Below are 26,720 nucleotides of genomic sequence, written 5' to 3'. Positions count from 1 at the left end.
TCCTACTGTGTACACGTGCCAGGGATAAATCCTGCCTCTCCTCCTTTCTCCACCTCTTCTCTCTGCCACTCATATACACAAGCAGGGCTCCCTCTGCCAACCCTCACTCACACACAGCCTCTGTGCAGTCTAGTTCACTTTCCTGGTGCTTTTGGTGCTTTTGGTGCTTAGACATTTTGCCTTCATGGAGGACTACCACAAACCCGACCAGCAGACGGTGCAGGCACTCCGGAACATCGCCAACCGCCTCCGAATAAACTGCATCAAGGCTACCACTGGAGCCGGCAGCGGGTAAGACCCTTTAACTCAAACGGACACAGACACACAAACACATACACACAGTTGTAAATCTAGGAACGAGTGTATAAAGACTGATTCATCCACACAGGTGCACATGCACATCCATGTAAAATACAAATGAAACGGCATGTTTTCTTTTTGTTCTCGTGTGAGCGATGGAAAAATTTAACTGAGTTAAAGATGAAATGTAGGGTAACTGGGGTAACTAGGCCCCTGGGGTAGACTGTAGCCGCTTATTTCCCTTCATAGTTTGTTTGTCTAAGCAGGACCATCATCCACATACCGCTTTTTTTTTTTTTACAAAATGTTGCTTTTTTGTGTCAGCAATGGGACACTGTTCTTAAGGGGGGCTAGTTACCCCATGTTACCCTATGATGCTGTGAGTCACTACACATATGTAATGCAGATCAAAACGATAACGACTTTCCGTAACAATAACATAAAGAGTTTATATTTTCGTCAACATCTGTATGTATGATTTTTATATAGACATACAGTAGTGTAAAGTTAGGTAATCTGTTTATATCGTTTAATTGTACAACACTGTATTCTTGAACAATTTACGGATTATTTTGTTTATTTCTGTTGTGCAAGATTGATGTATGGCCTCAACATGAGATTCTTTCGTTTTTTTCGATATTAGAAAATGTTCCATTGTGAACAGCATCAGTTCATGAAAGGATACATGGTGCTGTAGTGTCTGAAATTAACTCCTGTATATTGGGGAAAGTATAGCGCGTCTTCATTTGTCTGACCGCAGGCAGGTAAGTGATGTAGGAGCCCTCGGAGCTTGCGCGTCAGTTGTTGGCACGAGACAAAGCGCATGGAGATAACCCTGGCTGGGACGTGCCCTCCGCCATCTTCGTTGATTTAGATGGGGGGGTATATTGGTCATTAAATATTATGAATAATTACTCCGCAATTACTCTTAGAGTGAACACCCAATTTAATGTAATATTAGGCTAGAGTGTTACTATTGAATTAAACAGAAAGCCCGTGCGCACGTTGGGCAATTCTGTAAAGACCATATTTAATTGTGATTTTTTTGTAGAGAAATCACACGTTTATTTGAGAAAGGCTATCAGTCATAATCTATTGCTCTAACACAAACTCCAGCATCCATTAATTCCATCATGGCTCCATCATTCGACCGTAGCCTATCCACAAATCATCCACAAATAGACCAAGTGCGCAGGTCTAGACAATGAGCAAACGCCATGCGGTTGGTGATTGGGGAAAAACCCCTCTACCAATTTCAATATGGTGAAAAGTGAAGTGTATTTTTTTTGCGTGGTTAGGCTAGGGTACTTGCCAGAATTTCTTAGTTTTGTTACGTTTTTAGAGCATCTTACGTAATTCGCTTACTGGAAATGGTAGCTAAATGTTACTAAGGTTTCCACTAGATACAAAGTTAACATTTGCTATAGCGTAAAAATGTACATAAAATAAAAGCTTTTTGGTCTTATTTTAAGGTTAGGGTTAGGCGTAAGGTTAGCAGTGTGGTTACGGTTAAGGTTAGGGTTAAAATCACATTATAAGAAGATAAATTGTAGAAATGACCTTGTGGCTTTTGTAACTAGTGACGACCACAAGGTTATAAACCCGGTGATGAATGTGATTCCAAATGGCGCCCTCTGACTGATTGACTAACTGGCTGTCTGACTCTGTGCTCATGCCAAAATGGTCCGCATATCTCCAATGCCGCCCATCAACGTACCCCTTGGATGTTGACATCACTGTAATTGGGAAAAAGAGGGAGCCAATTGGGGCATCTCGGTTTGAGCATGGCCCCCTCATCAGTATTTTGGATAGACTATTCCACTCTAATTATTATTACCCATATTTCCCCATTGTCCCATTAGAATTCCTTGGCAAGCTCAGATTTAAGACTGTGCCACTTAAAACCCAGTTAGACTCTGATTGAATTCTGAGTGTTTTTGAGTTTGTAAAGTTATATTTCTGTTCTGTGTGTGTGTGTGTGTGTGTGTGTGTGTGTGTGTGTGTGTGTGTGTGTGTGTGTGTGTGTGTGTGTGTGTGTGTGTGTGTGTGTCTATGAGTCTGTCTGCGATGTGAACACCTGTCAGTAACGGGTTCTAAAGGGTTCTACCTGGAACCAAAAAGGTTTTTCCTATGGCGACAACCAAAGAACCCTTTTGGAACCCTTTTTCCTAAGAGTGTACTCCTTGTCTCCCAGATATCCCACATCATGCTGCAGCGTTGCAGAGATCATGTCTGTTCTGTTCTTCCACACAATGAAGTACCGCGCAGAGGACCCCAAGAACATCAACAATGACCGCTTCATCCTATCGAAGGTGAGACTATTGGAATTAAATAGAACACAATTGTTGCATTCTATTGCTGTTGTTGTCAGATCCATGTTGTGAGATCCTCCAGCTCACCTCCACTGTTTTGGTTGGATACAGGTCAGATAACGGTCAGGATCTGCTTCTGTGAAGTTGTATCATGCATATTGACTTACGTAATACACTTGTGTTACAGCTGGTGTGCGATTGTCATATGATATGGCTACAGTCATAAGACGCAATGTATTTTACACTCCCTGGTTGTGAAATAGTTACGTGGTTATGTTCTGGGTTGTATTAGAGTAACACGGGTTTTCCTCTCCTTAGGGTCATTCTGCCCCGGCCCTGTACTCCATGTGGACAGAGACTGGTTTCCTGAAGGAGAGCGAGCTGCTCTCTCTGTGCCAGGTGGAGTCCAACCTGGAGGGACACCCAACACCTGTGAGTGATAACTACTACACATCACCTTTGCTAACCTAAAGGTTAGCGTACACCTCACCTTCAATAGCCTGACAGCTAACCTACGCCTCACCTTTATTAGCCTAGCAGTTAGCACCATAGCAAAACTGAAAATGGAAATGTGTGTTCTTCTTGGACAAGTTCAGGGAGTACCTCACTGAACTTTGACAACTTGTAACCTATAATAATAGCTAAACGTTTTATAACCTACTCAACACATCCTTGCTCTCTATGGTGATAGTGACAGTCCTGTTCCTGTGTATGTGTTGGAGTTTCAGAAGCAACAGTTTGTGGATGTGGTCACTGGCTCTCTGGGCCAGGGTCTGGGTGTAGCCTGTGGGATGGCCTACACCGGGAAGTACTTTGACAAGTCCAGGTAGGAGTTCACACGCATTCACACACAAATGTGTGGTCTTTGCAGGCCTCTGAATTCTAAAGTGTTAAGTATGGACTCAAATACACAGTGAGGTATTTTAGAACTCTTAGAGCATAGTGATGTATTTTAGAGCTCTTTAGAGCACAGTGTGTTATTTTAGAGCTCTTTAGAGCATAGTGAGGTATTCTAGAGCTCTTTAGAGAATAGTGATGTATTTTAATGCTCTTTAGAGCATAGTGAGGTATTTTAGAGCTCTTTGGAGCATAGTGAGATATTTTAGAGCTCTTTAGAGCATAGTGAGCTATTTTTGAGTTCTTTAGGGCACTGTGAGGTTTTCTAAAGTCCTCTGGGTGCGCAGTATCTGAATGCTCTGCTCTTCCGATTCTTCTGCTCTAATAACCACAGCCCCGGCGGCCACAACTCAGTTATTTTCACCATCCAGACAGATTCTGTCTCAGAATCCAATTCAGACTTTACATTAGCATTCACCACTCAGTCTATTGTTCAAAATCAGACTCACATTCCCCAGTCTAATTCAGGGTTTGTCTCAGAATGAGGAATGCGGATCTCTGATATGTGGTACGCGGATATTGCCAGTCCTGAAAATGTGCCCTGCCCTGGATAGATTTGTACTAGAGGAGGATTTTGTGTGGGTGGTGGTTGAAAATGATGACATAAGCAGATTATCAGGCCATTAGATTAAAAGATGAGCATTTGCTTTGTTCTAAGGAGTCTATGTGGCTATAAGCCTCAGTCAGTGTAGATGTGAGGGAATGCAGTAAGTGGGATAGAGGGAGGGGTAAAGGTTACCAATTTCCCGTTGTGGGAGAGGGCTTTCACAAATCCCAGGGGGCGTTCAATCCGTTCTGTCACTTCAGGGGAAATGGATGAATTTGACTTGAAAGGTTTCATAGAGCACTATTTGGTGTTGGGTAGAATGATACTTTGATCTTACCACTTCTTGAATCTACACTGTTCAAAAGAAGGTGCTATCTAGAACCTAAAAGGGTCCTTCGGCTGTCCCCATAGGAGAACCCTTTGAAGAACCCTTTTTGGTTCCAGGCAGAACAATTTTCGGTTCCATGTATAACTTTTTTCCACAGAGGGTTCTCAATGGAACCCAAAAGGGTTCTACATGAAACCCATGAAAGGGTTCTCCTATGGTGACAGCTGAAGAACCCTTTTGGAAAAAAACATTCTAAGAGTGTATACACGCGCACATGTACAAACACACACACAGACACACACACACACACACACACACACACACACACACACACACACACACACACACACACACACACACACACACACACACACACACACACACACACACACACACACACACACACACACACACACACCTGTCTCACCCTCCCCCCCATCCCTCTCTCTTGCCTAGCTACCATGTGTTCTGCCTTCTGGGGGATGGGGAGCTGTCTGAGGGGGCAGTGTGGGAAGCCATGTCCTTTGCCTCTTACTACCAGCTGGACAACCTGGTGGCCATCTTGGATATCAACCGCCTGGGCCAGACCGACCCAGCGCCCCTGCAGCACCACGTGGAGAAGTACCAGAAACGCTGCGAGGCCTTTGGGTGAGTGTGTGTGTGTGTGTGTGTGTGTGTGTGTGTGTGTGTGTGTGTGTGTGTGTGTGTGTGTGTGTGTGTGTGTGTGTGTGTGTGTGTGTGTGTGTGTGTGTGTGTGTGTGTGTGTGTGTGTGTGTGTGTGTGTGTGTGTGTGTGTGTGTGTGAAGTAGGTTTACGTGTGAGAAGGACAGAGTGAGTAAGAGAGGTAGAGATCCTCTTTTTCAATGTAATGACAGCTAGAGAGAGTCTATGAATGTGTGAAGGCACATGTGAACATTAGTGGGCATATGTGGAATTGTTTGTTCATGCGTGAAAGAGAAAGTGTGTGAATGCCTTTCCATATGTGAAATGGGTTTTCTAACGTGTGTGTTGCTGTCTACAGTTGGCATGCCATCATCGTGGATGGCCACAGTGTGGAGGAGCTGTGTAAGGCTCTGAGCCAGGCTCGTCACCAGCCCACTGCCATTATCGCCAAGACCACCAAGGGCAAGGGAATCCCAGGTACTCTTACCCTCATATGGCTATTGGCTACATCCAATCAATCATACCTGTTGATGGGCTAACCTCTCAGTATGGTGTGTAAAGTATATAAGGTGTTGGGCCATTGATTTTTCCTGACCATGTGACCTGACTCCAGGTCTGGGGGTTTTCCACGTCAGGAGATCACATCGTCAGGCTAAAACCCCTGGGCCTATATATCCATTCAAATGTTACTGTGTATCAGTGGTGGAAAAAGTACCCAACTGTCATACTTGAGTAACAGTATAGATACCTTAAGAGAAAATGACTCAAGTAAAAGTAAAAGTCACTCAGTAAAATTCTACTTGAGTAAAAGTCTAAAAGCATTTGGTTTAAAATAAACTTAAATATCAAAGATTAAAGTATAAAACATTTCAAATTCCTTATATTTAACATCCAGATGGCACCATTTTCTTGTATGGTTAATTTACGGAAAGCCACGGGCACACTAACATTCAGACATCATTTAAAATGAAGCATGTGTGTTTAGTGAGTCCGCCAGAGCAGAGGCATTAGGGATGACCAGGGATGTTCGGTTGATAAGTGCTTGAATTTGACTATTTTCCTGTCCTGCTAAGCATTCAAAAGGTAACGAGTACTTTGGCTGTCAAGGAAAATGTATGGAGTAAAAAGTACAATATTTGCTTAAGGAATGTAGTGAAGTAAAAGTAGTCAAAAATATAAACGGTAAAGTAAACTACAGATACACCCCAAAAAACGACTAAAGTACTACTTTAAAGTATTTTCACTTAAGTACTTTACACCACTGCTGTGTATACAGCATGTGTGTATTCTAACATTATGTTGGTCTGCGTTTACCAGCCGTGGAAGATAAGATGGGCTGGCATGCCAAGCCCCTGTCCAAGGACATGGCTGAGGGAGTCGTGAAGGATCTGCAGGCGCGCATCACGAACAGCAGCAAGCGCCTGTACCCCACCACGCCCATAGAAGACGCCCCGCCAGTCAGCCTGCGCAACGTCCGCATGCCCAGCGCACCCGCCTACAAGCAGGGAGAGAAGGTAACATACAGTACATGCATCTCACCATATACTGTACATATGTGGTTGTACAATTATCTCAGGAATATTGACTCCACTGGGGCTCACCCCATAGTCGCAAACAGTATATCATAATAGAAGCAGTCACTCACACCTTAGATTGACTACTGTCAGAGAGAAGGTGGTATAATGATACATGAATACACAGACAGAAAAATGTACTTATTGATGACTGACTGGTTGATTCATTAATTGATTAGTTGATTTATTGATTGACTGGTTGTATTTTTCTACAGATTTCCACCAGGAAGGCCTATGGCATGGCCCTGGCTAAGTTGGGTCGTTATAATGAGCGCGTGGTGGTCCTGGATGGAGACACCAACAACTTCACTTACTCAGAGATCTTCAAGAACGAACACCCCAACCGCTTTGTGGAGTGCTACATCGCGCAGCAGAACATGGTATGAAATTAACCCTAACCCTAACCCTAACCTTAACCCTTACTCAGACCCTAACCCTATTGAGTTTTTCTTGATTTTTTCTTTATCACATACAGTACCAGTCAAAAGTTTGGACACATCTAATCATTCAAGGCTTTTTCTTTATTTTTACTATATTCTACATTGTATAATAATACTGAAGACATCAAAACTATTAAATAACACATATGGAATCATGTAGTAATCAAAAAAGTGTTAAACAAATCACCCTTTGCCTTGATGATAGCTTTGCACACTCTTGGTATTCTCTAAACCAGCTTGACCTGGAATGCTTTTCCACTAATCTTGAAGAAGTTCCCACATATGCTGAGCACTTGTTGGCTGCTTTTCCTTCACTCTGCGGTCCAACTAATCCCAAACCATCTCAATTGGGTTGAGGTCGGGTGATTGTGGAGGCCAGGTCATCTGATGGAGCCCTCCATCACTCTCCTTCTTGGTCAAATAGCCCTCACGAAGCCTGGATGTGTGTTGGGTCATTGTCATGTTGAAAAACAATAGTTCCACTAAGTGCAAATCATATGTGATGGCGTATCGCTGCAGAATGCTATGGTAGCCATGCTGGTTAAGTGTGCCTTGAATTCGAAACAAATCAATAACAGTGTCACCAGCAAAGCACCCCCACACCATCACACCTCCTCCTCCATGCTTAATGGTGGGAACCACACTTGCAGAGATCATCCGTTCACCTACTCTGCGTCTCACAAAGACACGGAGGTTGGAACCAAAAATCGCAAATTTGGACTCATCAGACCAAAGGACATATTTCTACCAGTCTAACATCCATTGCTCGTGTTTCTTGACCCAAGTCTCTTCTTTATTTGTGTCCTTTAGTAGTTTTTTGTTGTTGCAGCAATTCGACCATAAAGGCCTGATTCACGCTGATGTTGAGATGTGTCTTTTACTTGAACTCTGTGAAGCATTTATTTGGGCTGCAATTTCTGAGGCTGGTAACTCTAATTAACTTATCCTCTGCAGCAGAGGTAACTTTCCTTTCCTGTTGTGGTCCTCATGAGAGCCAGTTTCATCATAGCTTTGGATGTTTTTTTTGACTGAACTTGAAGTAATTTTCAAAGCTCTTTACAGTTTCCGGATTGACTGACCTTCATGTCTTAAAGTAATGACAGACTGCCATTTCTATTTGCTTATTTGAGCTGTTCTTGCCATAGTATGGTCTTGGTCTTTAGAAGGAAAGGAAAGAAATTCCACAAATTAACTTTTAACAAGGCACACCTGTTAATTGAAATGCATTCCAGGTGACTACCTCATGAAGCTGGTTGAGAGAATGCCAAGAGTGTACAAAACTGTCATCAAGGCAAAGGGTGGCTACTTTGAAGAATCTCAAATATAAGATATATTTTGATTTGTTTAACACTTTTTTGGTTACTACATGATTGGTGGTGTTGGAGGGCCAGTAGGAGGCACTCTTTCCTCTGGTCTAAAAAATATCCCAATGCCCCAGGGCAGTGATTGGGGACACTGCCCTGTGTAGGGTGCTGTCTTTCGGATGGGACGTTAAACGGGTGTCCTGACTCTCTGAGGTCATTAAAGATCCCATGGCACTTATCGTAAGAGTAGGGGTGTTAACCCCGGTGTCCTGGCTAAATTCCCAATCTGGCCCTCAAACCATCATGGTCACCTAATAATCCCCAGTTTACAATTGGCTCATTCATCCCCCTCCTCTCCCCTGTAACTATTCCCCAGGTCGTTGCTGCAAATGAGAACGTGTTCTCAGTCAACTTACCTGGTAAAATAACGGTAAAATTAAATTAAATAAAAAAATTCCATATGTGTTATTTCATAGTTTGGATGTCTTCACTATTATTCTACAATGTAGAAAACAGTAAAAGTTAAGAAAACCCCCGGAATGAGTAGGTGTGTCCAAACTTTTGACTGGTACGGTATATGTAGTCAGGATTGGGAAGGACTACTCTATAAGCCAATTATGACCATTCTATAAACCCAGACAACACTCTTTCTAACTCAACCAAGCTTTTAAAAGCCAACCTGTTTTAAAATGACTTCTAAATTATACTTTTTGTTTAAAAGAAATCTATTCAGCATTGTTGAAATATTTACTCAATTGCAGCAGCATTTCGTGGCTCAGCTTAGCTGTCCTCTCTCCTCTGCTGACGTCTCTCTCGCTGATGCTCAACCGAATGCCCTGTCCCTAGACCAGGGTTCAAATACTATTTGAAATCTTTGAGATACCATGAGCATATTTTCTCTAGCCTGTTTGAAGGGCCAAATGGCGGGGCTTTACAGTTTCTGGACGAATCTATTGGTCCATTATTCCAGACAAGCTCAATCAAGCACAGATAAAGTATTTGAAATTATCTCAAATAGTATTTGAACCCTTGCTCTCCCTGTCACTAATTTTCCTGATGCTGATTCGCTATAACAAAATGCCTCTTTACTTCTGTTCAGACCACTGACTCTCTGAGCGAAATTCCCCCTCTCTCAGGTCTGATTGCCTGAATAAAAATGTTTCTCTCTCTCAGTGTTACAGAGGTTGGCCTGATGAATAATGGATGTAGGTCCATCCATAATGTAACGCTGGAGAGAGAGGCAGAGACATGACCCACTTACAATACACCATGCCAAACATCCTCTCTCCCACATTGTCCCTCCGCTGTGCTTCCTCCTCCAATGCCTCACCACGCTTCCTCCATGCTCCCTCTCTCCGCACAGCTGGCTGGTTTGTCGTCTTGAGGATTTGAACCAGTGACCTTTCAGTTACAGACCCAGCACTCTAACTGCTAGGCTACCTACCCTCTATTCATATCCTCTCATTGCAATCTGACAATAGATGAACATTTTGGGGAGAGTTGTCATTCAGGCCTGGCTGTATTACTGTACTGCTGCTGTTTGGCTGGTTCCTCCTGCAGTAGCAGCCTTGCAGCCTATTCAGGTCAGGGCTTTGTTTGATGAACAGCCGTTATGACAGTTATGCTGAGCTAAGTGAAATATGAATCAGTGTGAGGAGGGTGGGTGTGGCCGTCTGGCTGATCTGACTGACTGGTTGGGTGACTGACTGACTGACTGACCGACCGGATGGATGGATGGCTGACTGGCTAACTGAATGACTGACTTTTTATTTATTTTAATTTAATTTTACTAGGCAAGTCAGTTAAAAACAAATTCTTATTTATAATGACAGCCTAGGAACAGTGGGTTAACTGCCTTGTTCGTGGACAGAACAACATATTTTTACCTTGTCAGCTCAGGGATTTGATCTAGCAACCTTTCGGTTACTGGCCCAACGCTCTAACCACTAGGCTACCTGCCGCCCCAAACTGACTGACTGAATGGATGGCTGACAGACTGCCTGGCTGACTAGCTGGCTTGCTGGCTGATATACCATTGTTATAAAGATGACTGTGTAGAATAAAGCTAGAATGGCAGGTTCAAATGAGACAGACAGATTGTCTAATGGGGAATCGTTAATATTGATAAGAGAATAATGAGAAAATCAGAGGCACTGCTGTTCATGTTATGATTTATTTCTGACTGCATTATGAATGGCATTGTTGAATACTCGTTTCTGATTGGCTTGAAGGGTATTCTAGAGCGTGCATTATTTCCCTTTATAAACTGGGTGGTTCGAGCTCTGAGTGTTGCTTGGCTGACAGCTGTGGTATATTAGACCATATACCACGGGTTTGACAAAACATGTATTTTTACTACTCTAATTACGTTGGTAACCAGTTTATAATAGCGATAAGGCACCTCGGGGGTTTGTGGCATATGGCCAATATACCACGGCTAAGGGCTGTATGCAGGCACTCTGCGTTGCATCTTGCTTAAGAACAGCACTTAGCCGTGGTATATTGGCCATATACCACATGCCCCTCGTGCCTTATTGCTTAAATAATGCACGGTATATCAGCAAGGTAGAATTCTATGGCTAGTTCGTTCTTGTTCTACGTTTGAGCCGCTTTTGACAGAAAAAGTCGAATTGAAAACATTATTGGCATTGTTGAATTCGATTCTCATAATAGTTAGTTAAACTAGCAAGTCTGTTTGTTTGGTTACCAAGGCAACTGCTGTAGCTATCTAGTAAACTTGCTAGCTACTTCAGTGGAGGTTGAACACATTTCTACCTGCAAATGAACACATTTCCAGCAGCAAATGTGTTAAATTATAGCCATGGTATAGTATAAAAGAGATAATCAACTGGGGCTCTATGCGTTTTATGGAAGATAATGCAACTCTGAAAGTCAGTTCCACTCCGCTAGCACGTTGTGGAACACACCTTCCACGTCGTTCATTATTTTCCATAGAAGGCATTGTCCCTCGTTGTCAGTTACTTATGTCATCATTGGAGTCATGTGTATTTGAATACTGTATTAAAGGGGCAATCTGCTGTTCAAACAATCACATAGAGAGAAAGAGACAGAGACACATAACATTTGCATTTACATTTAAGTCATTTAGCAGATGCTCTTATCCAGAGCGACTTACAAATTGGTGCAATCACCTTAAGATATCCATAAAGAGAGAAAGAGACAGAGACACACAAAGAAAGAGAATAACGATCATGTCAATGGCAAGAGTGCTACCCTCTTTGTCCAGGTTAGAAGTGGGGCAGAAGGAAATTGGATAATAGTACTTCTATCTGGTACTGATATGGAATAGGAATGAGTCCAATGGCAACTCAAAGGTTTAGACAGCGACAGTGAAGAGAAGAGCAAGGGGATCGGGGCGAGCTTTTGAGATATGAAACAGGAAATTACAACTTGTGAGAGAGAAACCACACATACCAAGGGGGTTTTCGAGAGAAGCACGCCGCTGATTCCTCTCATATGGAACCATAAACTCGTGTGCTTTTGGACTGACTTACTTCTCACTGACTTTTACGTAACATAGGTCTGGGTTTCTGGGAGGCGTGACCCCTCGTTTTGATTGTGATTCGCTCAGCAGTCATTGTCCCCATGGAGACCTCACTTAACCCCTTTGTATTTTCCAGTCTAGGGTGGCCACATGTCTGCATTTTGGCCCTTTATCCCACATCTCGCAAACAAACCATCATGTGCCGCACTTTATTATCAAATTAAAACACTACTAATTTGCAAAAACAGATTGTCCTGTATTTCAATCAAACTTCCCATTTGTTTGATGACAATTGACATTTCAACCTGTCTCTTTTGCAGTCACATTGCACTTTTCACAAAATATACAGTGCCTTTAGAAAGTAGCCGCACCCATTTTCCACATTTAGTTGTGATTTTAAAATTAATTAAACATAGATATTTTTGTCACTTGCCTACACACATACCCCATAATGTAAATGTTGAATTATGTTTTTCAAAATGATTACCAATACCAAGTTACATAATAAGTTGCATGGACTTACTCTGTGTGCAATAATAGTGTTAACATGATTTTTGAATAGCTACCTCATCCCTGTACCTCACACATACAATTATCTGTAAGGTCCCTCAGTCGAACAGTGAATTTCAAACACAGATTCAACCACACATACCAAGGGGTTTTCAAATGCCTCACGAAGAAGAGAACCTATTGGTAGATAGGTAAAAAAAATCACTTTGAGCATTGTGAAACTATTAATTATCTCTACCTGTCACGGACGTCAAAAGGAGGAAACCAAGGTGCAGCATGGTATACGTATATTCTTCTTTATTCTAAGAATGAACACTGAACAAAACGAACAAAATAGCAAAAACGAACCATGAAGCTGTACAAATGAGTGCTGACAGGCAACTACACATAGACAAGAACCCACCAACACCAAAAGGAAAATGGCTACCTAAATATGATCCCCAATCGATAAACAGCTGCCTCTGATTGGGAACCATATCAGGCCACCATAGACATATAAATACCTAGACCTACAAAACCCTTGACATACAAAAACCCTAGACAATACAAAACGAACGTACCCACCCTAGTCACACCCTGACCTAACCAAAATATAAAGAAAACAGAGATAACTCAGGTCAGGGCGTGTCACTACCATGTAACCACGCCAGCCCAGGACCTCCACATCCGGCTTCTTCACCTGCGGGATCATCTGAGACCAGCCACCCAGACAGCTGGTGAAACTGAGGAGTATTTCTGTCTGTGATAAAGCCCTTTTTTGATTAAAAACTTGGCTCCCCAGTGGGTGGGCCTATGCCCTCCCAAGCCCACCAATGACTGTGCTCCTGCTCAGTCATGTGAAATCCATGGATAAGGGCCTAATGAGATTATTTAAATTAACTGATTTTTGTATATGAACTTAAATAACTCAGGAAAATCTTGAAATTGTTGCATTTTGCCATATTTTTGTTCAGTGTATATACAGTACCAGTCAAAAGTTTGGACACACCTACTCATTCAAGGGTTTTTCTTTATTTTTACTATGTTCTACATTGTAGAATACTAGTGAAGACATCAAAACTATGAAATAACACATATGGAATCATAAAGTAACTAAAAATGTGTTAAACAAATCAAAATATATTTTATATTTGAGATCCTTCAAAGTAGCCACCCTTTGCCTTTGACAGCTTTGCACACTCTTGGCATTCTCTCAACCAGCTTCATGAGGTAGTCACATGGAATGCATTTCAATTAACAAATATGCTTGTTAAAAGTTAATTTGTGGAATTTCCTTCTTAATGCGTTTGAGCCAATCAGTTGTGTTGTGACAAGGTAGAGTTGGTATACAGAAGATAGCCTTATTTGGTCAAATACCAAGTCCATATTATGGCAAGAACAGCTCAAATAAGCCAAGAGAAATGACAGTCCATCACTACTTTAAGACATGAAGCTCAGTCATTGCGGAAAATGTCAAGTGCAGTCACAAAACCCATCAAGCGTTATGATGAAACTGGGTCTCATGAGGACCGCCACAGGAAAAGAAGACCTAGAGTTATATATCTGCTGCAGAGGGTAAGTTCAATAGAGTTACCAGCCTCAGGAATTGCCTACAGAGTTCAAGTTTATTTAACCAGGAAAGTCAGTTAAGAACAAATTCTTGTTTACAATGACAGCCTAGGAACAGTGGGTTAACTGCCTTGTTCAGGGGCACTTAGTGGCGCTTAGTGGGACTATCATTTGTTTTTCAACAGGACACAAAACACACCTCCAGGCTGTGTAAGTGCAATTTGACCAAGAAGGAGAGTGATCGAGTGCTGCATTAGATGACCTGGCCTCCACAATCACCTGACCTACACCCAATTGAGATGGTTTGTAATGAGTTGGACCGCAGACTGTAGGAAAAGCAGCCAACAAGTGCTCAGCATATGTGAGAACTCCTTCAAGACTGTTGGAAAAGCATTCCAAGTGAAGCTGATTGATAGAATGCCAAGAGTGTGCAGGTAATGAACACAATGGTAGACAGAGAGCTGGTTTCAAGCGCAGGGCGCAGCAGTTGTTTATTGGTTAAGGACCACATGAGGCAGGTAGCTGGGTCCAGGGGCAGGCAGTAGGTCATACACAGGGGGTCCAAAAAGGCAACAGTACAGGCAAGGAAAAGGCTAGTAACGTCATCCGTGAGATCAGGCAATAGGTTGATAACAGGAAATCCGATAGGCAAAGGTACAGGCAGGGAATAGGCAAAGGCGTCGTTAGTGAGGCAGGCCAAAACCATCATACATGGGAAGATTAAATTACAGGGCAATCATAGCTCCAAATTAACGTGTGTCACATAAACAATACCTCACAATGGGGTGCAAAGAACTGACCTAAATAGTGTGATAATGACATACAGGTGTGTGAACAGGTAATCAGAATTCAGGGGATTGGGATCTGGAGAGTGAACTGCGTTCATCTATGAGTCGGAGCTGGAAAGTGGGCTGGAAAGTGAGCTGCGTTCAGGGGATCTACGTGTTTGAGGGTGTGAGTTGGAAGCAGACGTTATGGTACCCCCCCATCCACGGCAGCTCTTGGCGGCCTAGGAAGCTGAGCGGGGGACGTGGGACGTGGAGCTGGGCGGTCAGGACAGTTACGGTGGAAAGCCAGGATCATGGCTGGGTCGAGGATGTCCTTTGTGGGGACCCAGGACCGTTCTTCTGGTCCGTACACCTCCTAATCCACCAGGTAGTGGATGCGACCACCCAGGCGCTTGGAGTCAAGGAGGGCTTGGATGGAATAAGCCGGTGCACCACCGACGTCAAAACGGCGCCGAGTTGCGCCACTGGAGGATGGAGGGCTGTATCTCACAGGCTTGAGGAGGGACACATGGAAGGATGAGGAGATCCGGTAATGACGGGGCAACTGGAGACTGTAGGTGACAGGATTGATGCGGTGTGTTATTTTGAAGGGACCAATGAACCGGGGACTAAACTTTTTGCAGGGATCACGAAGCCGGATGTCCTGGGGAGAGAGCCACACATGTTGCCCAGGGTGGAAGAGTGGAGTAGGTCGGCGACGCCAGTAAGCAAACCGTTTCTGGGAGAGGGAAGCTTGATGGAGGTGCCGATGTGCTCCTTAGTTTTGGGCTCTGTTTCTTATGGTAACACGGGGGGTTGATATCCGAGGAGACACTGAAAAAGAGTGAGATGGAGTGAGGAATGCACCAGGGAGTTCTGTGCTTATTCGGCCCCGGCTAGATAGCGACTCCACTCGTGTGGTTGGTGGGTGCAGTGTTGGCAAAGGTACTTCCCTATTTCCTGATTCAGGCGTTCTGTCTGCCCGTTGGTTTGGTGATGGTATCCGGAGGATAGGCTGATGGAGACCCCCAGTCGGTCGCAGAAGGCTCGCCACACCCTGGAGACGAACTGGCATCCCCGATCTGAAACGATGTCTTCCAGGATCCCATACAGACAAAACACCTGTTGGAACATGCACTCAGCCATTTCCATGGCATTAGGTAGATGCGGAAGAGGGATGAGTCGGCACATCTTGGAGAACCAGTCCACTACAACAAAAATAGTTGTGAAGCCTGAAGAGTCTGGCAGATCAGTGAGGGAATCCATGGCGATGTGGGACCATGGTCTGTGTGGTGTAGGTAAATACTCGAGCTCACCGGTAGGTAGTTGGCAAGGGCTCTTTGCCCATGCACAGACGGGACAGGAAAGAACGTCATCTCGGACGTCTGCGGTTTGGGATGACCACCGGAACTTGCGTGTCAGTAGCTCTGTGGTCCGGGTGATCCCGGGATGGCCAGAACTCAGCAAGGTATACCACCACTGCATTAGTTGGGGTCTGACGGACGCCAGAATGTAGGTCTTTCCTGCAGGGGTGTCGGGAGGTGCTGAGTCGGGACGTAGGGCATCTTGGACGGCTGATTGGATTTCCCAGTGTATGGGTCCCATGACACAAGACGGAGGCAGGATTGGCTTGGGTTAGAGGAAGGGGAGTCAAATAGATGGGATAAGGAGTCAGCCTTTTCTTGCCAGGCAGATAGTTGACGGTGAAGTTGAAGCGTGTGAAGAAGAGTGCTCAGCGAGCGTATATGGGGTTGAGCCTCGTAGCACTTCTCAAGTACTCCAAATTGCGGTAGTCGGTAAGGACAAGGAATGGGTGACCAGTGGCGCAACTCTTCAATAGCCAGCTTAATGGCAAGGTGCTCTCGGTTCCCAACATCATTGTTCCTCTCAGCGGGTGACAGTTTCTTGGAAAAGAAGCCACATGGGTGTAATTTGGGAGGTGTCCCTACCCGCTGAGAGAGATCCGCTCCCACGCCGACCTCGGATGCATCAACCTCCAGAACAAAAGGTAGGATTTGGCTGCCTAAGGATGGGTGCAGATGTGATGAGGCGTTTCAAGGTCTCAAATGCAGTAAGGGCGGTGTCGGTCCATTGGAGGATATGGGTTTTTTGACTGGTGAGAGCTGAGAGAGGAGCGGTTCTGTTGCTGCAGTTTCGGATGAACCGGCGGTAGTAGTTGGAAAATCCTAGGAAACGTTGTAGTTCCTTTATGATGGTAGGTTTGGGCCAGTTAGGCACGGCCGTGACTTTGTCTTCGTCCATGTTGACCCCTCCTGGTGTCAACACGAAAACTAGGAAGGTTGGAGGACGTTGGAGGACCTGTTGCACATGTTGTACGTGTTCTGCAATGGAATGAGAGTAGATCAAGATATTGTCAACGTACATGATGAGGAACTGGTTGATCATGTCCTGGAAAACTTCATTCATGAAGGACTGGAAGACTGCAGGAGCATTGGTGAGACCGTAGGGCATAACCAGGTATTCGTAGTGACCCTTAGCGGTGATGAATGCCGTCTTCCACTCATCCCCACTTTGGATACGGACCAAGTTGTAAGCACTACGTAGGTCCAGTTTGGAGTTGATGGTATGCTGTCCAACTTGTTCTAGTGCGGCTGGAATCAGAGGGAGGCAATTCTTGATGGTAAGGTCATTGAGGGGTCGGTAATCTATGCAGGGACGGAGACTACCATCCTTTTTCACAAAGAAGAAACTGGATGCAGCGGAGACGTGGATGGACCAATGAATCCCAAGTTGAGGGCCTCTTCTATATATGTGTCCATAGCCTCATTCTCTGGGATGGACAAGGGATAGATCTGACCCTTAAGAGGCGATGCCCCAGGAAGGAGGTCGATCATGCAGTCCTCCGGGCGATGAGGGGCAGAATGGACGCCTTTTTCTTGCTGAAGACACTCTGGAATTGTGCATATACAGGTGGGATGTGGGCTGGAATGGCAAACTCCGATCCTTCCATAGAGGTGGCTCAACAGGGTAGATTGAAGCAGTTCTCAAAACAGGCGGGAGACCATGACAGCAGTTTCCCCCCGCCAAGAGATGGCAGGGTCGTGAAGGCTTAGCCAGGGGTGACCGAGGATGAGGGGTTCTTTAGGCAAAGACAACACCATTAACTGAATGACCTCAGAGTGAAGGAGGCCAATCTGAAGGGTGATACTGTCGGTCATTGGAGTCACAAGACCAGTTCCGAGAGGATATCCGTCCATTAATCCCAAAGGGAGGATTAACAGGGATTAGTTTGAGTCTTAACTGTTGTTTCACTTGTTCGTCAATGAAATTACCTGCGCCCCCCGAGTCCACTAGTCCCTCCGCAAACTGAGTGATCCCATTACCAGAAAGCAGAGCCGGGATACCAATCTGCCTTTTGGCAATATTCAAAAAAGTAGAGGTGCTTACCCGGGCGGAAGTGGAGGAGTTGTGGTCACCCCGTTGTGGCGGTGGAGGGGGGGGGGGGGGGGCGAATCGGACAGCTATTGAGTAGGTGGTTACTCTCTCCACAATAGAGACACAGGTTTTCACATAACCTCCAATGTCTCTCGGCAGGCGTAAGAGGGTCGCGGCTGAGTTGCATGGGTTCGGGGCTATTAGACCGTGGTGGACGAGAGAAGGGCGTGGAAGACTTGTAGGCCATGGGCGACTGTATAGGTCTGCGGTCCACCAGTAGGTTGCCAATGGATATGGACATCCGAATGTATTGGTTTAGGTCAGTTAAATCTCCTCTGCTGGCCAGTTCGGTCTGTAACTCCCGATTTAGACCCTCCGGTAGACTGTATATAGCGCTGGTTTACTCCATCCTCTGCTGGCAGCCATGGTGCGAAACTCAAGGACATACTCAGTGGTGGAGCGAGGGCCCTGTCGCAGCGCACATAACAGGTCCCCGGTGTGACGACCTGAAACTGAATGGTCTAACACCTCCTTGAAGAGGGCGTGGAAACGTCATTCAGAGGAAAGATCAGAACTTTGAGCGGCTGTAACTCAATCCAGAGCTTTGCCTGTGAGTAGGGAGATGATGAAGTCCAACCTTTCTTTGTCAGAGGTGAACGAGAGGAGGTTGTGGCACCTGATATCGGTGAAGCAGGAATGGACTGGCAAACGAGGTCGCAGAGTTCATCGATTCGTTCCTCCTGTCGGGCTAGACGTGGCTGCAGCTCCGCTGAATCCATCTGTCGTTTTTGGTGAGGTATTCTGTAATGAATTTAATGGGAGACGTAGAGCTGGTTTCAAGCGCAGCAGGTGTTTATTTGTGAAAGACCACAGGAGGAGGCAGGTAGCTGGGTCCAGGGGCAGGCAGAAAGTCATACACACGGGGTCAAAAAAGACAACAGTACAGGCAGGGAAAAGGCTAGTAACTTTGTCCAGGACATCAGGCAATAGGTTGATAACAGGAAATCTGCTAAAGTACAGGCAGGGAATAGGCAAAAAGGCGTAGTTAGTGAGGCAGGCCACAACTATCATACACGGGAGGATAAAGTATGGGAAACACAGCGCTCCGACTAGACGTGTTTCACAAAACAAATTATATCTCACAATTATGGTGTGCAAAGAACTGAACTAAATAGTGTGTGATAATGACATACAGGTGTGTGAACAGGTGATCAGAATTCAGGTGATTGGGATCTGGAGAGTGATCTGCGTTCAGGGGATCTATGCGTTTGAGAGTGTGAGCTGGAAGCAGACGTTACAGTGCCAAGTTGTCGTCAAGGCAAAGGGTGGCTACTTTGAAGAATCTCAAATATAAAATCTATTTTGATTTGTTTAACACTTTTTTGGTTACTACATGATTTCATATGTGTTATTTAATAGTTTTGATGTCTTCAGTATTGTAATACAATGTAGAAAATAATAAAAATTAAGAAAAACCCTTGAATGAGTTGGTGTATATATTGTTTTTCTCACAAACCTAGTGCACTGGCCCTTTAATAGTCCTGTATTAGCAGACTAATATAGTGGTCTGTAGCGCGGACAAAAAATAAGCCATAGAGATAGAATAAATAGTGTTCTATGTGATTCTGGGTTCCGCTCACCTTCAGCTGAAGCTACTTTATCTACAGTAGCCTACAAAGCTATGTCTCTGCAGTTGCAGGACCACCATAGAGATGAACTACATGTTCCTGTAAGGATAGATAGGGACTAGATTTACTGCCGAGCTCCGGATGAGGCTCATTCAGGGGAGAAGAGGAGGATAGTCTTCCTGGATCTATGTCTGCATCTTAAATGGCACCCTATTCCCTATATATATATAGTGCGCAAAATAATAACTGCACTATATAAGGAATAGGGTGCCATTTGGGACGCAGTCCTTGTAAATGTATTGAGAGTTACTTGGAAGATGAAATATTGTTCTGCCATCAGCTTCATTAAAATAATGTCCATCCATTATTCTCAGTAACTAATCTCCCTAAAGTCACCAGCCGCCACTGTTATAGTGTGATGTAACTCCTTTCTTCCCCTTTTCCCTCTAGGTGAGTGTTGCCACAGGCTGCGCTGCCCGTGAGAGGAACGTTGTGTACGCCAGCACCCTGGCCTCCTTCTTCACCCGGGCCTACGACCAGCTCCGCATGGCTGCCATCTCAGAGAGCAACATCAACTTGTGTGGCTCCCACTGTGGCCTGTCCATTGGTGAGTCTGTCTGACCCTCCCCCAAACAAACCCCGGGCACACCCCCAAATTCTCACTCCACGCCACGCCACTCCCACAACCACCCACCATCACCCCCATACACTGCAACCTGCAACCTGTCACCAAAGATGGTGGATAAATTAAGATAGTTCACTCAAGCCGTTTACCGTTGAAAATAATATATTATGTTCCTGTCTACTTAACTGGGTGTGTCTCACATAAACAACAACGCAATAGCAGCTGGGTCTGGTTTACTTAGTTAATTGACTTTCATTGAACCTGGGGGAAAAAACAGCAAGTGGGATGTCTCGCTTCCTCTTCCATCTCCGTCACCTCAACGAATGTTCCCTCTTAACTGCCTGTGTGCGTGGTCGTGCACCTCCTCCAGGACTGCCAGGAATGCCAGGTTGCGCAGAGAAGCAAGAGATTGACCGCAAGAGAGTTCACCCCATTAGTTTTCACTTTATAGATCAACGTTTTTTTCTGTGATTGAATCAACATTATATCAGCCCCTTTTCAATGCAACAAACCTAAACAAGTCTAACTTTGCAAGATTTGGTCTGTGATTTTGTTGTAGGGAGAGCGAGAGCGCAACGGAGTAGAATTATATTGGCAGGGGTAGCACAAAACGTGTAGGTTACATTTCAAGCTGTATTTGAAAAGCCAGTCAGGTAAAAAGCTTATGTCTAAATAAAAAGGAGCAATGTTGTATTTTGAGACAGGCTTGAATATGCAAATTAGCCAATATGCAGAGGGATAGCCTACATTGTCTAATTCTCTATATAGTAATAACAATACATTTTATTTTGTAAAGTGGTTTCTTGTATCATACAACACAATAAAATGCCATTTACAGTTACCTATTTGGCCCATGGTGTAAAAAATCATTAATGTCAAGCCCTTCATAATGTAAAAATGTTTTTAAATGTCTCATTCAATGTAGGCCTGCATTGAACACCACACATAGGCTACTGTAGGCTATATCATGGAAATCAAAAGCTATTTCCGTGTGAAAATGTTATAGGATTTGATCCATTGATTTTGTTGGTAGGCTTACATTATGCTGAAATAGCCTCAATAGCCTAATGGCTACTGTCTAAAACTGTAAATTTGCTCAGTGCCCCCCAAATATTGAGGGAACATTGGTCACACAACCCCACTCTTTCTCCAGTGACTCTACCCCCTCTCTCACTCTCTTCACTCTTTCTATTGGCTCCTCAAGTAAAAAAAAACTCAAATGGTACTGAATTCCCAACGTGACTATCCATCTGGTGCAGTTGATCCAAGTTCCTCTCTTTCTTTTACCCCACTTCTGTGTTTTCCTCCTCACCTCCTTCACCCCCTAAGGTCCCCTAACCTCCCTCTCCCCCCTGACCCCTGACCCTGTCTGTCCTGGATGCTGTCACCTTCACCAGGGGACCTGATGTCCCTCTCCTCTGTTAGTCCCTCAGGTACACTGCATGCCACGCTCTCTACGTCCGTCTGTCCTACTGTCTGTCTGTCCTATTGTCCGCATTCTTGTCTGTCTGTCTGCCTGTCTTATTACACCTGCATGTCAGTCCACCTAGCCTTTAGCTTTATATTGGGTTGAAATAATATTTGAAATCTTTCAAATATCTTGAAAGTTTGCTTGAGCCTGCCTGGAGTCTTGGCTGGATGTGGTTTGCACCAGGAAATCTCAATAAAGAGCAACAAATAGTATTTTCTTTCTATGTTACAACATTTTGGAAGGATATTAATCTATTTGAGTGTTCCAGGAGAGGACGGGCCGTCTCAGATGGGTCTAGAGGACATAGCCATGTTTAGGGCCATCCCCATGGCAACCATCTTCTACCCCAGCGATGGTGTGTCTATTGAGAAGGCCGTGGAGCTGGCTGCCAGCACAAAGGTACTCATAATCCCTCCCACCAAAATGCTATTGGTTCTCATCCCCTCACACCAAATGTTATTGGCCCTCCAACATTGATGCATCTCCCTACACCCCTGCCCCAACACCAGGGGATATGCTTAGTGTTCACACCCTAAAATGTATGACCATAGTGTTCCAATCTCCTTTCTAAGGGCGTTTGCTACATCAGAACCAGCCATCCCGAGAACCCGATCATCTACAGCAGCAACGAGGACTTCCATGTTGGACAGGCTAAGGTGAACTCTTTTCTACGTTACATTAACCACACAGGCTATCACAGCCTTGGCTAAACCACTTAAGTTTCCTCCTACTTCCGGACAAGAGCTGATTAGTTAGATGATTAGTTTAATCAGTTCTACAGCATCCATATTAGGAACTCCCTCACTGAAGAAGTATTGTCTGACAACTGAAAGAGTTCCTATTATGGATGCCGTACAGATGTTTGAATGGCTGCAAATGAACACAGAGAGGGTTGTCTTCGAAGTGGAGTAAACAATGAATCTCATCCAATAGTCTAGCTTTCTGAGATGTGCTGAAACCTTGTTGTTAACTCATCCCTGTCCATCTCAGGTGGTGTACCAGAGCGCGGAGGACAAGGTGACCGTGATCGGAGCTGGGATCACCCTGCATGAGGCCATGGCTGCAGCTGAGATGCTCAAGAAAGGTACAGTACAACTACAGCCAGACTTGAAGAAAGACTTGGAACCCAGAACCGAACTGTATAGGGATTTGATGATTCCTGGCTGTTGCCATTCTCTCATTTCTGCATGCTCTAATATTGGCTACATGCGTTAATGAATTTGCTCTTGAATCCAATCCGTTCGTTAGTGTTGGCGCCCAACTTCTATATCCTGTAAGTGTTGGCCTTTCTCAATTATATGTTCAAGCTTATCCTGTTTATAAAGTGATATCCCTCTCTATATCTGAACCTCATTGTTTGAAGGTTTTAATGCCATTCTCTGTATAGTTGCTCGAATCTTGTTCTCGTTTCTCCACTGAAACACACTATACTTGGGGTTTCAAAATGACGTCAACTTTCCCAAAATTCCCAGGTTCTCCATAAATCCTGGGTGGAGTATTCTAGATTTTCTCCTTATTCCCTTCTGATTCCAGGAATATTCTAACCAGGATTTCTGGAAAACCTGGGGAGTTTCCAATCCTATACACTACTGTTGATAAACACCATGTTTCCCACCTTGTTGTTTTCCCAGAGAGGATCTTCATCAGGGTGATTGACCCGTTCACCATCAAACCCCTTGACTCCAAGACCATCATTGAGCACACCCGCCAGACCAGGGGCCGGATCCTCACCGTGGAGGACCACTACTATGAAGGTATGCTTTTCCCGACCAGAGTTCCGACCTCACGTATTTGTTATTTTTTGGCTAGAACACCAGGAAGTTAGAGAGGGAGATAGACACAGAGGGGTTAGAAAGGAAAATGACAAAGCTGGGGCTCAAACCCGTCGCCAGCGGTATGCTTGGTCCGGAGTCAGGAGCCTTTCTGCTACACCAGAATCCGGCACTCAAGAATACTTGTATGTCATTTAGCCGTATATATTGCAACCTGGCAACCTGTCTTTTTTCGGCATTATTTATTTATACAGACGGTATCCTCTCATTGGCTCAGAGTGGCTGAGACGTGATGCGGTGGCATGTTCTCATTGGCTTGAGAGGCATAGCGGGTTTTGCGCTGTCATAGTGGGCGTGGGCCAGATATATTCTGTTCTGGTGCATTTTGTTTGCTGAGGAGGAAGACTGTCTGTGTGTGTGTTTGTGTGTGTGTCTGTGTGTGCATGCGTGCGTGAGTGAGTGTGTGAAGGCCAGGGAGGCAGAGTGCTGTCAGATTTCCTTAGTGGAGCGTGTGCCGATGGGGCTTCTGTGACCTAGATCAACGACGTGTAGCAGTAGCAACCTCCTCTCTGCCCCCTAAGGGGGGAGAGACTGCACTCTTGGAAAAAAGGGTTCCAAAAGGGTTATTCAGCTGTCCCCCTACGAGAAGCATTTTTTGTTCCATGTAGAACCATTTTGGTCCCAGGTAGAACCCTTTTCAGTTCCTTGTAGAACCCTTTCCCACAGAGGGTTCTACATGGAACCCAAAAGGATTCTACCTGGGACCAAAAAGGGTTCTACCTGAAACCAAAAATAGTTATGCAAAGTGTTCTCCTATGGGGGCCACCAAAGAACCCATTTAGGTTCAAGATAGCACCTTTTTTCTAAGAGTGTAGGGATAGCAGGAGAAAAAAGAGACTGAAAGAATGAGAGGGGGAGAATATGGTGGGGGAAAGATGGAGAGAGAGTGTGCGCGCGCATGGCGACAGATATAGACCAATGGCTTCATCTTCAAGATCTCAAGACCAATGAGTAGGCATCTCCAGGCACAGATCTAGGATCAGTTTATCATCTGGAATCAAAAAGCTTTACTAATAGAGGGGGGGAAAAGTGGTCTGAGCTCAATGTCATTGTAAATTACTCCTGGGGAGTGTATCAGAGCTGGGGGAAGGATTACTGTCATTTCAAATTGACTTAATGAAATTGGATTGACCCCGATCCTTTTGCAGCGATGCTTCCTTAGTCTTCTCACTCTCATGTATTTCATTTAATGTTGCTGTTCCCCAGGTGGCCTGGGGGAGGCAGTATGCTCAGCGGTGGTGAATGAGCAGGGCTTCACCCTGCAGCGTCTGGCGGTGGCCCATGTCCCGCGCAGTGGCAAGCCCAGCGAGCTGCTCAAGATCTACGGCATCGACCGCGAAGCCATTTGCCAGGCCGTCAGGAAGATGCTCAGTGGCTCCGCCAACGCCAAGTAGCTCCACCCCTTCCTGCATAAGCTACGCCCCACCCAGCCCAGCCCCCATTCTACCACCCCTGAGAAAAATAGAGACATTGTTCCATGTCACCACCCACGCCTGGTAAACCCACCCCCTCACTGTGAAAGCCCCGTCCCTTATGTGTTTACTAAAGTAACGTGAGTTCGTGCTGTATGTACATTTTTGAAGTAACAGTCACACATTTCACTTTTTTTCTCACACACATGCATACAGTACACACACAACCCTACTCCCACTTCCTGGTAATTATGGGTAATCCCAGGGTCAAGGGGTCACCTTCAGAAATTAAAGTGAGAGGTCGTGAAACTCGGCTGGCAGTTGTAGACATTCTGCAAACCGTACAATGCAATAAAGACTATACATGCTGTGACTCAATGTAGGCACTATTATTTGATGCTCATCTGTTTTTAAACTCTTCCTGTTTGATATGTTCAACCAAAAAACAACCAGTAGCAGTTTGTTTGAATACTTTTATATTGTTCTGATGATGTAACTCTGAAGACAGGGTGGGGCAGGCGGTAGTGAAATGTAAGTGTCGTCTACATGACAACCATCTCAGAGAAGGTCCTGTTTGTAAAACGTAGTCCAAGAAGGGGGGAAAAAATGAACAAAAGATGATCAAATGAAAATGTATGTGGGCTACAAATATCAGTAAAGTGAAAAGTCCATACAGTTCGATCCATATGTCTCTCTTATACCCCAACCCACACACGTTACTGGACAGCTTGTGTTAGCACACATGTTGGTTTTAAACTTCCTTTTATCTCTACAACTCAGGTGTAGACTAGCTAAACATACGGGGTCAGATAACTGCCAAAATGTTGTGCGTAAAAGCTTTTGGCACATATTTAACTCTGTATTAACACCTTTTACCTGCATGAGCAAACCAGCAGTGTGCTAAAACGAGCTGTCTGAACATACCAATAATGTTTCTATGAGCGATGTGTCCACCATAGCAAACAGTTGGACCTGGAGGTGAGGAAGAGGGACACGGGGCCAGCTAGGACTTAGAGCAGGGTTGGGGTTAATTCCATTTCAATTCAGTCATATCAGGATGGAAATGGAATGTACCCCAGCCCTGGCTTAGAGACTGTCTCTGTGCTTGTGGTCATGGTGATGTTGGGAGCATGCCGTTACATCTGAACTGTGAAGCTAAAACAAACATTTGTCACTTGAACTTTTGTATGTACCTCATACTTTCGTCTATTAAAGCCCTCTGCATTTGAGTTTGAGAGTTCACTAGTATTTCCGGGTGTTTCTTTGACTGTGTGCGTGCAAATGTATCATAGCGTGTCTATTGAAAAAGGCAGGTTGGCGTAAATATTTGCTTATGCAAAACACTTTTATTCGAATAATGATCCAAATTAAGGAAGACAAAAAAGAATAATATCATTATAATTGACCACAGAGAGAATTCATTCTAAATCAATTCTAAATAGATAAAACAATAAGTTAAACTTTAATATATTCGTAGAGTGTTAGTTTGAATATGATTAGAATTGCAGCAGGTTTCTCTTCATTTTTGATTCTGATCAGAACCAACACCCACAGTGAGTATCTGGATTTGATCGTGAAAGATTCCGACAGATGACCGAGCAGAGTTAGTCCATTGGTCACCATGTTTACGCTGGGATCCTATCAGCAGACAGTACTAGTCG

General features: G+C 44.6%; 1 protein-coding gene across 3 annotated transcripts; it reads left to right on the top strand.

Moving 5' to 3' along the window:
• LOC129842421 (transketolase-like) lies at window positions 1–26,301 on the top strand. Of its 3 annotated transcripts, none has more exons than XM_055910988.1 (14): window positions 1–291; window positions 2,495–2,612; window positions 2,931–3,044; window positions 3,335–3,438; window positions 4,841–5,032; window positions 5,406–5,524; window positions 6,365–6,561; window positions 6,837–7,001; window positions 20,170–20,326; window positions 22,084–22,214; window positions 22,388–22,471; window positions 22,806–22,899; window positions 23,447–23,569; window positions 24,854–26,301. In XM_055910988.1, exons 1-14 carry the CDS (start codon window positions 185–187, stop codon window positions 25,039–25,041), a joined length of 1,893 nt encoding a protein of 630 aa, XP_055766963.1. In that variant the 5' UTR covers window positions 1–184; the 3' UTR covers window positions 25,042–26,301. The 3 variants fall into 3 exon arrangements, with proteins under 3 accessions (XP_055766963.1, XP_055766954.1, XP_055766969.1); XM_055910979.1 differs by having other exon boundaries at window positions 2,931–3,047; window positions 3,329–3,438; XM_055910994.1 differs by having other exon boundaries at window positions 2–291; window positions 3,341–3,438.
• The last annotated feature ends 419 nt before the right edge of the window (window positions 26,302–26,720 follow it).

Source organism: Salvelinus fontinalis, chromosome 3 (genome assembly GCF_029448725.1).
Source record: "Salvelinus fontinalis isolate EN_2023a chromosome 3, ASM2944872v1, whole genome shotgun sequence".
In the NCBI taxonomy this organism is placed as follows: domain Eukaryota; kingdom Metazoa; phylum Chordata; class Actinopteri; order Salmoniformes; family Salmonidae; genus Salvelinus; species Salvelinus fontinalis.
This window is presented reverse-complemented; position numbering and strand designations above follow the sequence as displayed.

What these genes read in the sequence shown, in the direction of transcription:
- LOC129842421 (XM_055910979.1), top strand. Translation starts at nt 185, where the DNA reads ATGGAGGACTACCACAAACCCGACCAGCAGACGGTGCAGGCACTCCGG. An exon ending in CCTACAAGCAGGGAGAGAAG is followed by an intron (nt 6,562 to 6,836) that starts GTAACATACAGT and finishes ATTTTTCTACAG; the next exon opens with ATTTCCACCAGGAAGGCCTA. An exon ending in GGAGGACCACTACTATGAAG is followed by an intron (nt 23,570 to 24,853) that starts GTATGCTTTTCC and finishes GCTGTTCCCCAG; the next exon opens with GTGGCCTGGGGGAGGCAGTA.